The 13,508-nt window shown below is 47.6% G+C and overlaps 1 protein-coding gene across 5 annotated transcripts in view; it reads left to right on the forward strand.

Annotated features, from left to right (window-relative positions):
• Positions 1 to 13,508, forward strand: part of LOC118395252 (capping protein, Arp2/3 and myosin-I linker protein 3-like) — a 53,506-nt gene that overhangs the window by 29,418 nt on the left and 10,580 nt on the right. For all 5 annotated transcript variants that reach the window (XM_052464166.1, XM_052464165.1, XM_052464169.1 and 2 more), the window contains exons 8-21: positions 223 to 293; positions 710 to 783; positions 2,450 to 2,525; positions 2,816 to 2,904; positions 3,132 to 3,226; positions 4,122 to 4,208; positions 5,426 to 5,535; positions 5,696 to 5,773; positions 7,592 to 7,668; positions 11,969 to 12,073; positions 12,500 to 12,569; positions 12,711 to 12,792; positions 12,915 to 13,011; positions 13,104 to 13,158. In XM_052464166.1, coding sequence (XP_052320126.1) covers positions 223 to 293; positions 710 to 783; positions 2,450 to 2,525; positions 2,816 to 2,904; positions 3,132 to 3,226; positions 4,122 to 4,208; positions 5,426 to 5,535; positions 5,696 to 5,773; positions 7,592 to 7,668; positions 11,969 to 12,073; positions 12,500 to 12,569; positions 12,711 to 12,792; positions 12,915 to 13,011; positions 13,104 to 13,158 — 1,166 coding nt within the window. The remainder of the gene's footprint in view (positions 1 to 222; positions 294 to 709; positions 784 to 2,449; positions 2,526 to 2,815; positions 2,905 to 3,131; positions 3,227 to 4,121; positions 4,209 to 5,425; positions 5,536 to 5,695; positions 5,774 to 7,591; positions 7,669 to 11,968; positions 12,074 to 12,499; positions 12,570 to 12,710; positions 12,793 to 12,914; positions 13,012 to 13,103; positions 13,159 to 13,508) is intronic.

The raw sequence follows: 13,508 nt of genomic DNA on the forward strand, positions 1-13,508 counted from the left end.
TTCACCCGGAGCATATGTTATTGTGTTTAGAACCAACTAATCTACGACTGTATGTGATCAGGGATCATTTTTAATATCTCTAGCTCAAGGTCTTTCATGCTCTTGTCTTTCATCTGAACTCAATATCAACCCCCCCTGCTCTGTTTCTCTTTCTTCTCTTGCCCTCTCTCTCTCTCTCTCTCTCTCTCTCTCTCTCTCTCTCTCTCTCTCTGTTGCTCTCAGGCGGTTTCTCTGAGACCTACGCAGCTCTGTGCGACTATAACGGCATCGGCTGTAAGGAGGAAGTGCAGTGGGTAAGAAAACCACATGCATTACATCAACCAACTGTAGTGCTCAATCAATGGAGTTGATACCGTCATATTTGTAACCTGAATCTATTCTATCGCTCACTCTCCCCTCCCTCTCTCTCCTCTCCCTCTCTCTCCCCTCCCTCTCTCTCCCCTCCCTCTCTCTCCCCTCCCTCTCTCTCCCCTACCTCACTCTCCCCTCCCTCTCTCTCCCCCCCTCTCTCTCCCTCCCTGTCTCACCCCTACCTCCCTCCCACCCCCCTCTCTCTCCCCTCCCTCACTCTCCCCTCCCTCTCTCTCCCCTCCCTCTCTCTCCCCTCCCTCCCTCTCCCCTACCTACCTCCCTCCCACCCTCCCTCCCTCTCCCCTCCCTCACTCTCCCCTACCTCCCTCCCACCCTCCCAACTTCCCGTCTCTCTTAGGATGTGGACACTATCTATCACTCTCAGGACAACAGGGAGTTCAACCTGCTGGACTTCAGCCACCTGGACAGCAGGTACACCACCTGTTCTGTATGCAAAAATGATGCTTCAGAATATTGCTGTTCTACGCCCTTCCTCGCCCCCCGTCATCCCCTCATCCTGTCCACTTACATTTCAGCCCCACTCTGCTCTCGGATGGGACTATGTCAGTAAGTGAGTGTCAGGGGTACAGTGTAAAGCTTTCATGGGACTTTACCCGTGTGAGGTGCTCTAGTTTAAGCCAAGTTCCACCACCTCCTGTGGGCTGGCCTTCCCGAACTCTACGCCTCTCCTGTCTCCCTGCCAGGAGGCAATTGTGGTGCATCCCTCTGGGCCGTGTCCCCCTCCCCCCCCCAAAAAAAAATCCTTTCGGATTTCTTCCTTCTACAGTTACAGCCTCCGACACGGCCATGCTTTTTCTGCTGACTGTCGTCCTCTTCTATTTCATTTCAATCTTTGTGCTATGAAAGTGGATACATTTCTCTCTCTCTGCTGCCTGTGTGGCCCTGCAGGAATAACTGGTTCAGACGTCGCTCTCAAACTGGGCACTCTGCAGTAGCTAAAGCTGGTTCCTGTGTGTGTGTGGGTGTGTGTGTGGGGGGCGTGCGTGCGTGCGTGTGTGACAGCATACATGCTTGTGTGTCTGTGTGTGTGTGTCTCTCTCTGGAGTATAGCTGGCAGACTGTCATGCTCTCGTGCCCTACAGGCCCCACGAGGACCAATAGTAGTAAACAGTTCTCTTCTACACATGAGCTGGAAGTGCAGCTCACACTTTTAATGGAATTGTTGATTCAGGGAAATCGTGCCAGTAGTTTGGTGTATGAGGGAGCTGCTGTTGGCTGGTGGGGAACACTGGGAGAGGTGGTGGAGTGTACACACTCATACTGTACACATGCATGCACACACACACACACACACACACACACACACACACACACACACACACACACACCCTTTAGCCAGCCAGAGTGAAGTCCCTTCCACAATGGCATGAGAAATGAGAACACAGCCCTCAGCCATGCTACACTGGACGCTAATGATTCGCTGTAACGGAGGGAGGGCGTTCCCCTTTAAGAGCGCTCTCTCCCTCTCTGTTGGTCTCTCTGTCTGTTGCCTCATCTCTCTCTCTGCCTCTCTCTCTCTCCCTCTCTTTCGCTCTCTCTCTCCCTCTCTTTCGCTCTCTCTCTCTCTCCCTCCCTCCCTCCCTCCCTCCCTCCCTCCCTCCCTCCCTCCCTCCCTCCCTCCCTCCCTCCCTCCCTCCCTCCCTCCCTCTCTCCCTCCTCCCCTCTCTCCCTCCCCCTCTCTCTCCCTCCCTCCCTCTCTCCCTCCCCTCCACCAGACAAATTGTGTGTTGGGCAGGATAAAACGGTTTTAGGCCGTTGGCCAGGATCGAAACATAGCTCTGTTGCACCTCACACTGAGTAATCCACTGACCTGGCCTCTCTCAGTCAGCCAAATTGATCCTTCTCTCTGCCCTCTCTCCTTCCTCAGGCCCTCTCTCTCCAACAAGGAGAGTGTGCTGCAAAATCATACATCATTTCTGAAGCCATCCATATGGCTCTCTCTGAGTCATTTGTTTTGCTGGAGAACACTTTACTTGGGGGTTGGCTGTGGGAGTGTAATGAGTTTTTGATGAGTATTTCCAGTTGATACCACTCTGTTGTATAACTCTAAGCCCGAAATTGTGTGTGTCAATTTCAGGGACCTGGCGGTGATGGTGGCTTCCATGGCGTACAACACTTGGTTCACCAAGCTCTACTGCACAGACATGCGCATTGTAACTATCCGTTGCACATTACTGATGGCCTGTGACAGCTGGTTATGTTTCATAAGTCTGTCTGTCTGTCTGTCTGTCTGTCTGTCTGTCTGTCTGTCTGTCTGTCTGTCTGTCCGTCCGTCCGTCCGTCCGTCCGTCCGTCCGTCCGTCCGTCCGTCCGTCCGTCTGTCCGTCCATTTGTGTTTAGACTGGACTAGAAGGTTTTATATATTTTTGAGTTGGTTAAAACTGTGTTTATCCATAAGGAGCTTGTTCAGTTATGTAGCAATGTCTCTGTTTGTTGTCCCCAGGGGTCAGAGGTGGTGGAGCAGGTCCTTCACACCATCAGTAAGTCCAGCAGTCTGGAGGAACTCACTCTGGAGAACGTTGGCCTCAAATCGTGAGTCTCCTCCCCTCCTCCCCTCCTCCCCTCCTCCTGTTTCTGCCACTTCTCTCCCTTTCATCTCCTCTCTTTTTATCTGTTTCGAATTCTTGTCTTCACCGCCCCGACTTCACTGCTGAGTTGAGCTTTTCATCTTCCATGACTCAGATATACACCGATGCATAATGGATCACTGGAATCATCAAAACCATCTTTAATCCTTCTCTCTGCATTTGCTTTTTTAGAGACTTCCCTCAGAAAATGGCGACAGCTCTGTCAGAGAATCCTGCCTCTGCAATCCACTCTCTCAACCTGGCCCACAACACCTTGGACAACCAAGGTACTGGCCCCTCAGTGGCACGTCTCTCGCTCTTTTGGTGCATCAGTCATGTGTTTGAATACCAGTCTGGGTGCATCTTTCTCAGGGTTTGTAGGGGCTGATGGCGCCAGAAGGGAGAGCTGCCATCTTATTGGCTCTTAACCAACCATGCTATTTTGTTGTTGTTTTTTGTTGCGTTGTTTGTAGCTTGTTTTGTACATACTGTTGCTGCTACCGTCTCTTATGACTGAAAATAGCTTATTATTTGTTATTCTTATTTCTTACTTTTGATTTCCTTAAAACTGCATCGTTGGTTAAGGGCTTGTAAAGTAGGAATTTCACTGCAAGGTCTACACCTGTTGTATTCGGCGCGTGTGACAAATACAATTGGATTTGATTTGACTTGGCAGATGTGTGTGTTTGCGCGCGTGCCCTCTATTAATGTGTGTGTGTGTGTGTGTCAGGGTTGTATGCATGCCAGGAACTCTCGTTAGTACAGTAAGAATTTGTCTCTTTCACCTGTCACTTCCACTCACATCACTGTGTGTTTGTGCCTGTGTGCCTATAGACGTACTAGATTCGCTTTGTCGTCTGCGTAGATTATACCTGTGTGTATGTGTTCATTTTGCTGATCATGTGCGGGGGAGGTCAAGGGTGTGTGATTGTGCGCGCTTACTCTGATCTTTGCATGTTCATGTGTGTGACTGTTTGTTTGTGGACGTGAGTGTAAGCAGTGTGTGTGTGTGTGTGTGTGTGTGTGTGTGTGTGTGTGTGTGTGTGTGTGTGTGTGTGTGTGTGTGTGTGTGTGTGTGTGTGTGTGTGTGTGTGTGTGTGTGTGTGTCTGTGTCTGTGTCTGTGTCTGTCTGTGTGTGTGTGTTTCATTCTGACACTCTCAGGATTGTTTATTTTATCCCAGGAGTGTCCAACCTCATCCAGCTGGTGTGTCGTCTCAACAAAGGCCTTCGTCTGCTCAACCTCTCCAAGACGTCCCTCTCCTCCAAGGGTGTGTTCATCCCTCTGTCCTCCGTCTGTCCCCTGGGCCACAGCGCCCCCCTGTGGTGGTCACCTCTCCTCCATGAACTCATATAGATCAGTTGGTTGTTTGGCAACAAAACCGACACGTGCTCAACTATAGGACAAAACAGATGGGGTTGTCTTAGATTGTTGACAACGTGTAAACTATATTTAGTCTCCAATGTTTATTGAAAACATAAAGTTGCACAAATGAGCATTGTTTCAGTTGTCGGTTAGCGAGCAGATTTTTGCCATATTAGCATAGACATGGTATCAGTCGAAACACCTCAAAACAAGACATGGCAGCAAGAATAAGATCAAACTAACTGAAACGAGCCACTCACTATTCCCCACATTGCAGTTTCTTGTCATTGTTGCTAGCTATATGGCCATCCAGAATCACAACAACACACAACCTTCTGCCCCATTGAAGCGTGAAGCATTGTTTTCCTGACGGTCTCAGCTCGCCCGTCTGTTGGGCCTGGGGTATTCAAGAGAATTTTATTCTTGGTCATGCAGGGTCCTAAGGTTTATGTTCTCTTATATTTATCAAGAGCACATTTATGATGTGAAGTCTATTTATAGATTGATAGATTTACAGATGACTCATCAAAAAGACAGTCATAATATGTGAATGTGTGGATTCACATGGGTGGGCAGAGGATGGCCTACGTGCCTGTCTGTTGTCTGCTCTGCTGTGTGCTAATTTCCTCTTTAACCTGGGCGAATTAGGGATGAGATTGATCTACTGTGCTAGGATAGAGCACACGGCTAGCTATTCCACAGTCTTCGCCTCATCGCTCTAATTGCAACCTTTTGTTGCAGGCCTCAAAGTCAACATGAGAGTACAAGGTCCGGCCCAGCACGTCTGCCGTTTTGTGGGCTTTATTGAGGACACTGCTCACTGAGCATGCACTTGTTACTATTTTCTCTCTCAAAATCTCTGCAGTGAAGAGATTTGAAAGAGATTTGAATGCGCTGCTCTAATATAACGGACCAAGGGGGCCATATTTGTCTTTTTGGTTTCAGATGGAGCGTTTTATGGGATTAGTAGTTAGCTCTGATAGTTGGCCAGTTAATAAGGGTGCTCTGAAACGCTTTCCCTCCTCCTCTGCAGGTCCTTGACTTCCCCACGTCAACAGACTATTTCTACGGATGAATATTTCTTTATTCACATTCATCCCCCTCTCCCTTCCTCTATCTTAGGAGTGATGTCTCTCTCCCAGGCCCTCTGCTCCAGTGATGACTACTCCAACTCTCTCCTTCACCTGGACCTGAGCAAAAACCCTGGGATTCTGTCTGGGGAGGACGCCACGGTGAGACCGGCACATCAACACGCCACGCACGCGCACGCATCGTTGCTCGCTTGTAACACACGCACACACAGCCAGACACACGCGCACACACACGCACGCACGCGCACGCACCGACTCCTCTCTTTAAAGGCTCTCTCTCTCTCCGTCTATCTCTCTGCAGAACATGTACCTGTTCCTAGCCCAGCCAAACTGTCTGGTTCATTTGGACCTCTCTGGGACCGACTGCACTGTGGACTCGGTTAGTAGTGTCTCCATTCTAGAGTGCTTCATACTTTGACCATACAATTAAGAGTGATACATGCTTTGTCTGGTCAAGGGTCAGGATGGTCTTAACTGACATACTTATTACATTTACATTTACATTTAAGTCATTTAGCAGACGCTCTTATCCAGAGCGACTTACAAATTGGTGCATTCACCTTATGACATCCAGTGGAACAGCCACTTTACAATAGTGCATCTAAATCTTTTAGGGGGGGATTACTTTATCCTATCCTAGGTATTCCTTAAAGAGGTGGGGTTTCAGGTGTCTCCGGAAGGTGGTGATTGACTCCGCTGTCCTGGCGTCGTGAGGGAGTGTGTTCCACCATTGGGGAGCCAGAGCAGCGAACAGTTTTGACTGGGCTGAGCGGGAACTGTACTTCCTCAGTGGTAGGGAGGCGAGCAGGCCAGAGGTGGATGAACGCAGTGCCCTTGTTTGGGTGTAGGGACTGATCAGAGCCTGGAGGTACTGAGGTGCCGTTCCCCTCACAGCTCCGTAGGCAAGCACCATGGTCTTGTAGCGGATGCGAGCTTCAACTGGAAGCCAGTGGAGAGAGCGGAGGAGCGGGGTGACGTGAGAGAACTTGGGAAGGTTGAACACCAGACGGGCTGCGGCGTTCTGGATGAGTTGTAGGGGTTTAATGGCACAGGCAGGGAGCCCAGCCAACAGCGAGTTGCAGTAATCCAGACGGGAGATGACAAGTGCCTGGATTAGGACCTGCGCCGCTTCCTGTGTGAGGCAGGGTCGTACTCTGCGGATGTTGTAGAGCATGAACCTACAGGAACGGGCTATCGCCTTGATGTTAGTTGAGAACGACAGGGTGTTGTCCAGGATCACGCCAAGGTTCTTAGCGCTCTGGGAGGAGGACACAATGGAGTTGTCAACCGTGATGGCGAGATCATGGAACGGGCAGTCCTTCCCCGGGAGGAAAAGCAGCTCCGTCTTGCCGAGGTTCAGCTTGAGGTGGTGATCCGTCATCCACACTGATATGTCTGCCAGACATGCAGAGATGCGATTCACCACCTGGTCATCAGAAGGAGGAAAGGAGAAGATTAATTGTGTGTCGTCTGCATAGCAATGATAGGAGAGACCATGTGAGGTTATGACAGAGCCAAGTGACTTGGTGTATAGCGAGAATAGGAGAGGGCCTAGAACAGAGCCCTGGGGGACACCAGTTATTGAAGTGGACTTTATAATCATTAAAGTGGAAGTGTGGACGCCCTAATCGGGACACACTGTATAACAGTTCTGGGATTCTACAAACGTATAAGCATGACATTTCATCTGTATAACAGTTCTGGGATTCTACAAACGTATAAGCATGACATTTCATCTGTATAACTTGGGAAGGAACATTCTGCCACAATAGCAGGAATATTATGCCTTTTATGTTGAGCATTAATTTTTGTATAGAATATTACAGTGTGTTCTGAGACAGGAAGCGTCTGGTCTGCCATTGCTCGTTCTCAACTCGTTCCTCTTCCTCTGATGTGTCTTTGGGATGAAAGGAGGCCACTTTTTTTTCGGGATTTTGTTTTCTGACGATTGTTGTTGTGTTTGTGTCTTGTTTTCTCCATATAATCTCCCCTGTAGAGAGTCTGGTTGACTTTGTTAGAATGTCACTTCCTTGGCACATTAGCGTTTTTTGCACAATGACTTCCTGACGGTGTTAGCGAAGCGAACGTGAAACTGCCGAGCTTATTGACATGATTGATCTTTGTGTGTATTTGTTGTCGTGTTATAACATAATATGTGATTTAATCCTGCTAACTAACTGGTTTCTATCCATAACAGTTATTCGGCGCTCTGTTGAGGGGATGTTGTGTTGATCTCGCTTACCTGAATCTCTCCAAGAACGGCTTCTCTCACAGGTGAGGTGACTCTCGAGCCCCTTGAATGGACCTTAATCCATATCGATTCACTTAACTTTGTTGATCCCTGAGAGGCGACCAGCAGTATCCTCTCTCAGGGAAGTGTCCGTGTCGAGCACAACACATTCTGTCAGAGACGGGCCGTTACCCCTGTACCACGTAGAGAGAATTAGACAGAAATGTGTCCAACTGTACAAGACGCGCCCCCTCATCCATCTATTCCGTCTCCGAGCCAGTGTTTACCTACCTTGCGGAGCAGAGCAGGCTGGAGCAGAGCAGACATGATCCATCTCTCGTCTGCTCTCGTCTGGCCTCCCTCAGGACTGGCAAAGCAGCAACCCCATCTCCGCTCAGCAGATTAATCCATTATAGAAAAGTTTGTGAAAAATGAGACTAATTTTGGAAGGGAATTATTGTTCAAATCCCCAGGCTCTCTACGCGGCAACACATTCTCCCTCACCTCCCCCGCTGCTGCTCTCTTCTCTCTACTATCTCTCTCTCTCTCTCTGCTATTACTATAGAGCAGGTTGGCATTTATTGTCATGAATCTTGCCCTGGAGGCACCTCTGCAGAGTTGTCAATAGCTGGCACATCCACAAAGTCATTCAATCTGATTTGAATTCTAACCTTAACCACACTGCTCACCCTAATGCCTAACCCAAACCTTACATTAACCCTTTACACTCATGGGAATTGGCCTATATGGGTAGGACTAAATTGAAATGTTTCTTACAAAATAAATATGAAATGCATAATCATGGTAGCAAATGAAAATGATTCACACCAAAGTTGAAGAACAGTTCACCTGACACACTTGTAGTTGTTTTGATTGGAGCACAACCCTGCAATCCCGTTAACACAATCCAAAAAGGGGCCCATTTTACATTGCAATCTGGGTCAGCTCGGCATTATTTCAACGCTCGTTCTATTGCCAAAATGACTAACTAGGTTATAAAATAGGATCTTACAGTGTTTAGGCTTTTGCACAAAGCAATTCAGAGAAACAGACCGTGGTTTTGAAGCGCAGAGGAAGGAGTCGCGAGCGCATCGAGGTGCGTGTTCCGTGGCCCTTCAGAACAAACCAGGGTATGACGTCATGTACAGGGCCTTCAGAGAGTATTCACCCCCCTTGACCTTTGCCACATGTTGCTGTGTTACAGCCTGAATACGACGTTTATTAAATTGAAATGCTGTGTCACCGGTCTGCACACAACACCCCATCACGTCAAACTGCAAATGTGTTTCTAGAAATGTTTACAAATGAAACGCTTTTTTAAATGGCGAGCTAAATGTTAAATGTCTAAATGAGTTCAGGAGTAAAAATGTGCTTAACAAGTCACATAATAATCTGCCTGGATTCAATCTTACTTGCAATAATAGTGTTTGACATGGGTTTTAAATGACTACCCCATTGCTGTACCCCACACATACTGTACATACAGTACATACTGTACTGGTGTTGGCTGCATCATGTTATGGGTATGCTTGTCATCGGCAAGGACTAGGGAGTATTAAGGATTTTTTTAAAATGGAATACAGCTAATCACAAGCACAATCCTAGTGAAAACTTGGTTAAGTCTGCTTTCCAACAGACACTGAAATGCATATTTCAGCTGGACAATTAACGTGAAACACAAGGCCAAATATAAACTGGAGTTGCTTACCAAGATGACATAGAAAGTGGCCTAGTTACAGTTTCTACTTAAATCATCTTAAAGATCTATGGCAAGACTTAAAAATGGCTGTCTAGCAATGGTCAACAACAAACTTGACAGAAGCTTGAAGAATTGTGAAAAATATATTGGGCAAATATTGTACAATCCAGGTGTGCAAAGTTCTTAGAGACTTACCCAGAAAGACTCACAGCTGTAATAAGTGATTCTAACACTTATTGACTCAGTGGGTTGAAAACGTATCTAATCAAGATATGTTTGCGTTTTATTTCCCATACATTTCTTAAAACTTGTCATTACAGAGTGTTTTGTGTAGATCATTGACAAAAAATGACAATCAAATCCATTTGAATCCCACTTTGTAACACATAAAGTCAAGGGCTGTGAATACATAGTGATTATAGACGTTGACACTGTACTGTATATGACATGAGTTTTATTATATGGAAATGTGAAGTGCAAGACCAAAAAGCACATTTTTGTTTTCATGAACTTTTACGATATATCCAATTTTGTAGCTGGCGCATCTAACGGAAATCTCTCATTTCTGCGTCCAGGGCAAGATTCATGACAATTAACATCACCCTGCGACGTCACCCTGCGACGTCACCCTGCTACGTCACCCTCTCTATTCTCTTTTCCATTCCTCTCATGCCTCTCTTTCTCTGTCTTTTCTCTCTCGCCTTCTCTAGCTCCTTCTCCTCTTCGACATGTCCCTCTCACTCTCTTCCCTCTCCCATCCCTCCCTCTCTGTGTGTCTGTCCTTCACTAGCAGCAGTCAGTGGAGCCTTGGTCGCTCTGCCTGAGCTCTGATCTCGCCACATTAAATAGAACATAAATCGGTTTGAACTGATAAGAATGAAAGAGCCAGCGCTACCCCCCGCCCCTCTCTCTCTCGCTCTCGCTCGCTCTCTCACTCTTTCCCCTCTCTCTTTCCTCCAAATCATTGACTGTAACAGTGTTCAATGTCTACACTGGCCCCTCTGTGCTGGGTGTATCTGCTGCCCCTCTCTGTGTGACTGAAGCCAGTCTTCAGTCACACAGAGACTGCAGCCACGCAAAGACATGATTTATGCTGATGAGCGCATAGGTTGGCGAGCACATGAACCTGTTATCATCATGCCATTCTCTGACTTGAGCCCCCATTAACCCTTTACCCACTCTCTCTCTCTCTCTCTCTCTCTCTCTCTCTCTCTCTCTCTCTCTCTCTCTCTCTCTCTCTCTCTCTCTCTCTCTCTCTCTCTCTCTCTCTCTCTCACTCACACTCACACCCCACTCACACACACACACACACACACACACACACACACACACACACACACACACACACACACACACACACACACTCTTTCTTTCTGTCTCTCTCTCTCTCTCTGTCTCTCTCTCTCACACACACACACACACACACACTTAAATCTCTCTCTCTCTCTCTCACACACACACACTCTTTCTTTCTGTCTCTCTCTCTCACACACACACTCTTTCTTTCTGTCTCTCTCCACTTCCTTTCTTCCTCTCTCTCTCTCTCCATCTTTCCCTTGTTTTCTATCTCTACCCACTCTGTCTCTCTCTTTCTGTCACTATATGCTGAATTATTTGTATGGTCAGGCTAAAATGAGTGTTAGTTATGCTGTTCTACAATTTAGGAGTATACTGTCCCCTGTATTCCAATTAAATGCCTGGATGCTTCTGTTACCTGGTATGGCTCAGAGGGCTCTTACTGACATGCTCAGAATGAGTTTATTCTTGAGCTGGTGTACAACTGCTATGGGCCCTGAAGTGTGTGTATGTGTCCACAAGGAAAATATTTTACACCCAGTTGGGTTAGCAGATGTTTTGATAAAAAAACAAACATTTTTGTAACTTAAACTTAATCTCTCACGCTCTCGTTATCTCTATCTCTCACACTCTCGTTCTCTCTATCTTACATTCTCTCTCTCTCTCCCTCCGGTTCTCCCCCACTCTGTCTATCTCTCACGCTCTCGTTATCTCTATCTTACATTCTCTCTCTCTCTCCCTCCGGTTCTCTCCCACTCTGTCTATCTCTCACGCTCTCGTTATCTCTATCTTACATTCTCTCTCTCTCTCCCTCCGGTTCTCTCCCACTCTGTCTATCTCCCACGCTCTCGTTATCTCTATCTTACATTCTCTATCTCTCTCCCTCCGGTTCTCTCCCACTCTGTCTATCTCTCACGCTCTCGTTATCTCTATCTTACATTCTCTCTCTCTCTCCCTCCGGTTCTCTCCCACTCTGTCTATCTCTCACGCTCTCGTTATCTCTATCTTACATTCTCTCTCCCTCCGGTTCTCTCCCACTCTGTCTATCTCTCACGCTCTCCTTCTCCCTATCTTGCATTCTCTCTCTCTCTCCCTCCGGTTCTCTCCCACTCTGTCTCTATCTCTGTCTGTCTCTCACGCTCTTGTTCTCTCTATCTTGTATTCTCTCTCTCTCTCCCTCTGTTTATTTCCCACTCTTTCTCTCTTTCTCTCCCGTTCTCTCTCTCTCGCGCGCGCGCTCTCACTCTCACTCTCTCCTCTCTCTCTCTCTCGTGCTCTCTCTCTCTCGCTCTCCCTCTCCCTCTCTCCCTCGCTCTCCCTCCTTCTCGCTCTCTCTCTCTCTCTTTCAGGAAAGTGAGGGAGACTCTTCCTGTCGTCAGACAGTTCTTCAGTTCAGCCTTCAGTCTTACGCACGTCAACCTGTCTTCCATGAAGCTCCCTCCGGACACTCTGAGGTGAGATAGGCACTCTGCTCTGGCCACCTCCCAAAATGTCTGACTCACGCTCTGACTCAGTCCATCATTTATTTACCTACACTTAATGAATTCTTTAACATGTGTGTATTGTGAAAGGTGTTTTGTTGGTAAATCCAATCTCCTTATCAAGTTGTCTTTTTGTTGTGTACCACTTGAAGCACTTACTGGTCCTTGGCCAAGTAGTTCTAGGAATCTCTAAACTCCTTTTTATCCCACATCCTTTAAGACTGCTGTAACACCCCTCAGTGAGTGCGAATAGAAATCCACATGGTTTCCTCTTAGGGAAGTTGATGGAGAAATCCGTCACGGTAATTAAGAAAACAATTTGAAATGAGTTTGCTATGCATTGACCTTTCTTGACCTCCTCCATCTCTCTCTCTCTCTCTCCATCTCTGCCTCTCTCAGAGCTCTCTTCCTTGGCCTGTCTTCCAACCCTCACATCAGTGACCTACACCTGGACCTCAGCTGCTGTGAGGTACGGCGCCTGTCTGTCCGAATTGCCTTGCCTTCCTGTCTCTCCATTTGACTGATTTAGTCTTCTCTCTCTCTCTCTCTCTCTCTCTCTCTCTCTCTCTCTCTCTCTCTCTCTCTCTCTCTCTCTCTCTCTCTCTCTCAGTTGAGGTCTGCTGGTGCTGGGGTGCTCCAGGAGCTGTTTCCCAGAGTGGCCTGTATTGTCAGTCTGGACATCTCAGACAACGGTGAGTGACCCTTGTGCCTTTCTCTTCCCTACGCATGCCACAGTCTTCTGAGTATTTTGAGGGCCAACATAGATGCCAGTTCATATGCATTAGCTGATATACTGTGCATATGTGTCTCTCAGGGTTGGATGCTGATCTGCTAGGGGTCATCCCAGCCTTCTCCAGACACCCTTCCCTCAAACACTTGCTGCTGGGCAAGAACTTCAACCTCAAGGGCAGGTAGGGACAGTAATCCGTCCTCCGCAGGCACGTAGAAACACGCACTGGGAAGATGTGTATTTTGTCTAACAGTGGCAATTATGTGTCTGCAGGGTGCTGGATGAAATTCTGCAGAAACTAGTGCAGTTAGTGCAGGAGGAAGAGTGTGTGAGTTTCATCATGCACGTGAACACACACTGAGACACGCGCGCGCACACACAAACTCATGCACGTACCACCCGGGTATGTTTATGTACTCGCACTCACTGACATACTCTACGCAGACACACTGTATGTTCTCTCCGGCCCTAGCGAATGATTCATTGGGGCGTGCTTCATTCTCTCGGCTCCGGGCTCCTCTTTCAGCGCAGATACGGCATCACCATGACGAGCTCGCTGAATTATTTACTGCTGTTGATGCTGATCACTCACAAACATAACACGAGCACACAGCACTCAAAGACACACACATACACACACTTTACAAATTGACTTCAGTTTTGAGAGCCCTTATCCTC

This window comes from Oncorhynchus keta, chromosome 15, assembly GCF_023373465.1.
Source record: "Oncorhynchus keta strain PuntledgeMale-10-30-2019 chromosome 15, Oket_V2, whole genome shotgun sequence".
In the NCBI taxonomy this organism is placed as follows: domain Eukaryota; kingdom Metazoa; phylum Chordata; class Actinopteri; order Salmoniformes; family Salmonidae; genus Oncorhynchus; species Oncorhynchus keta.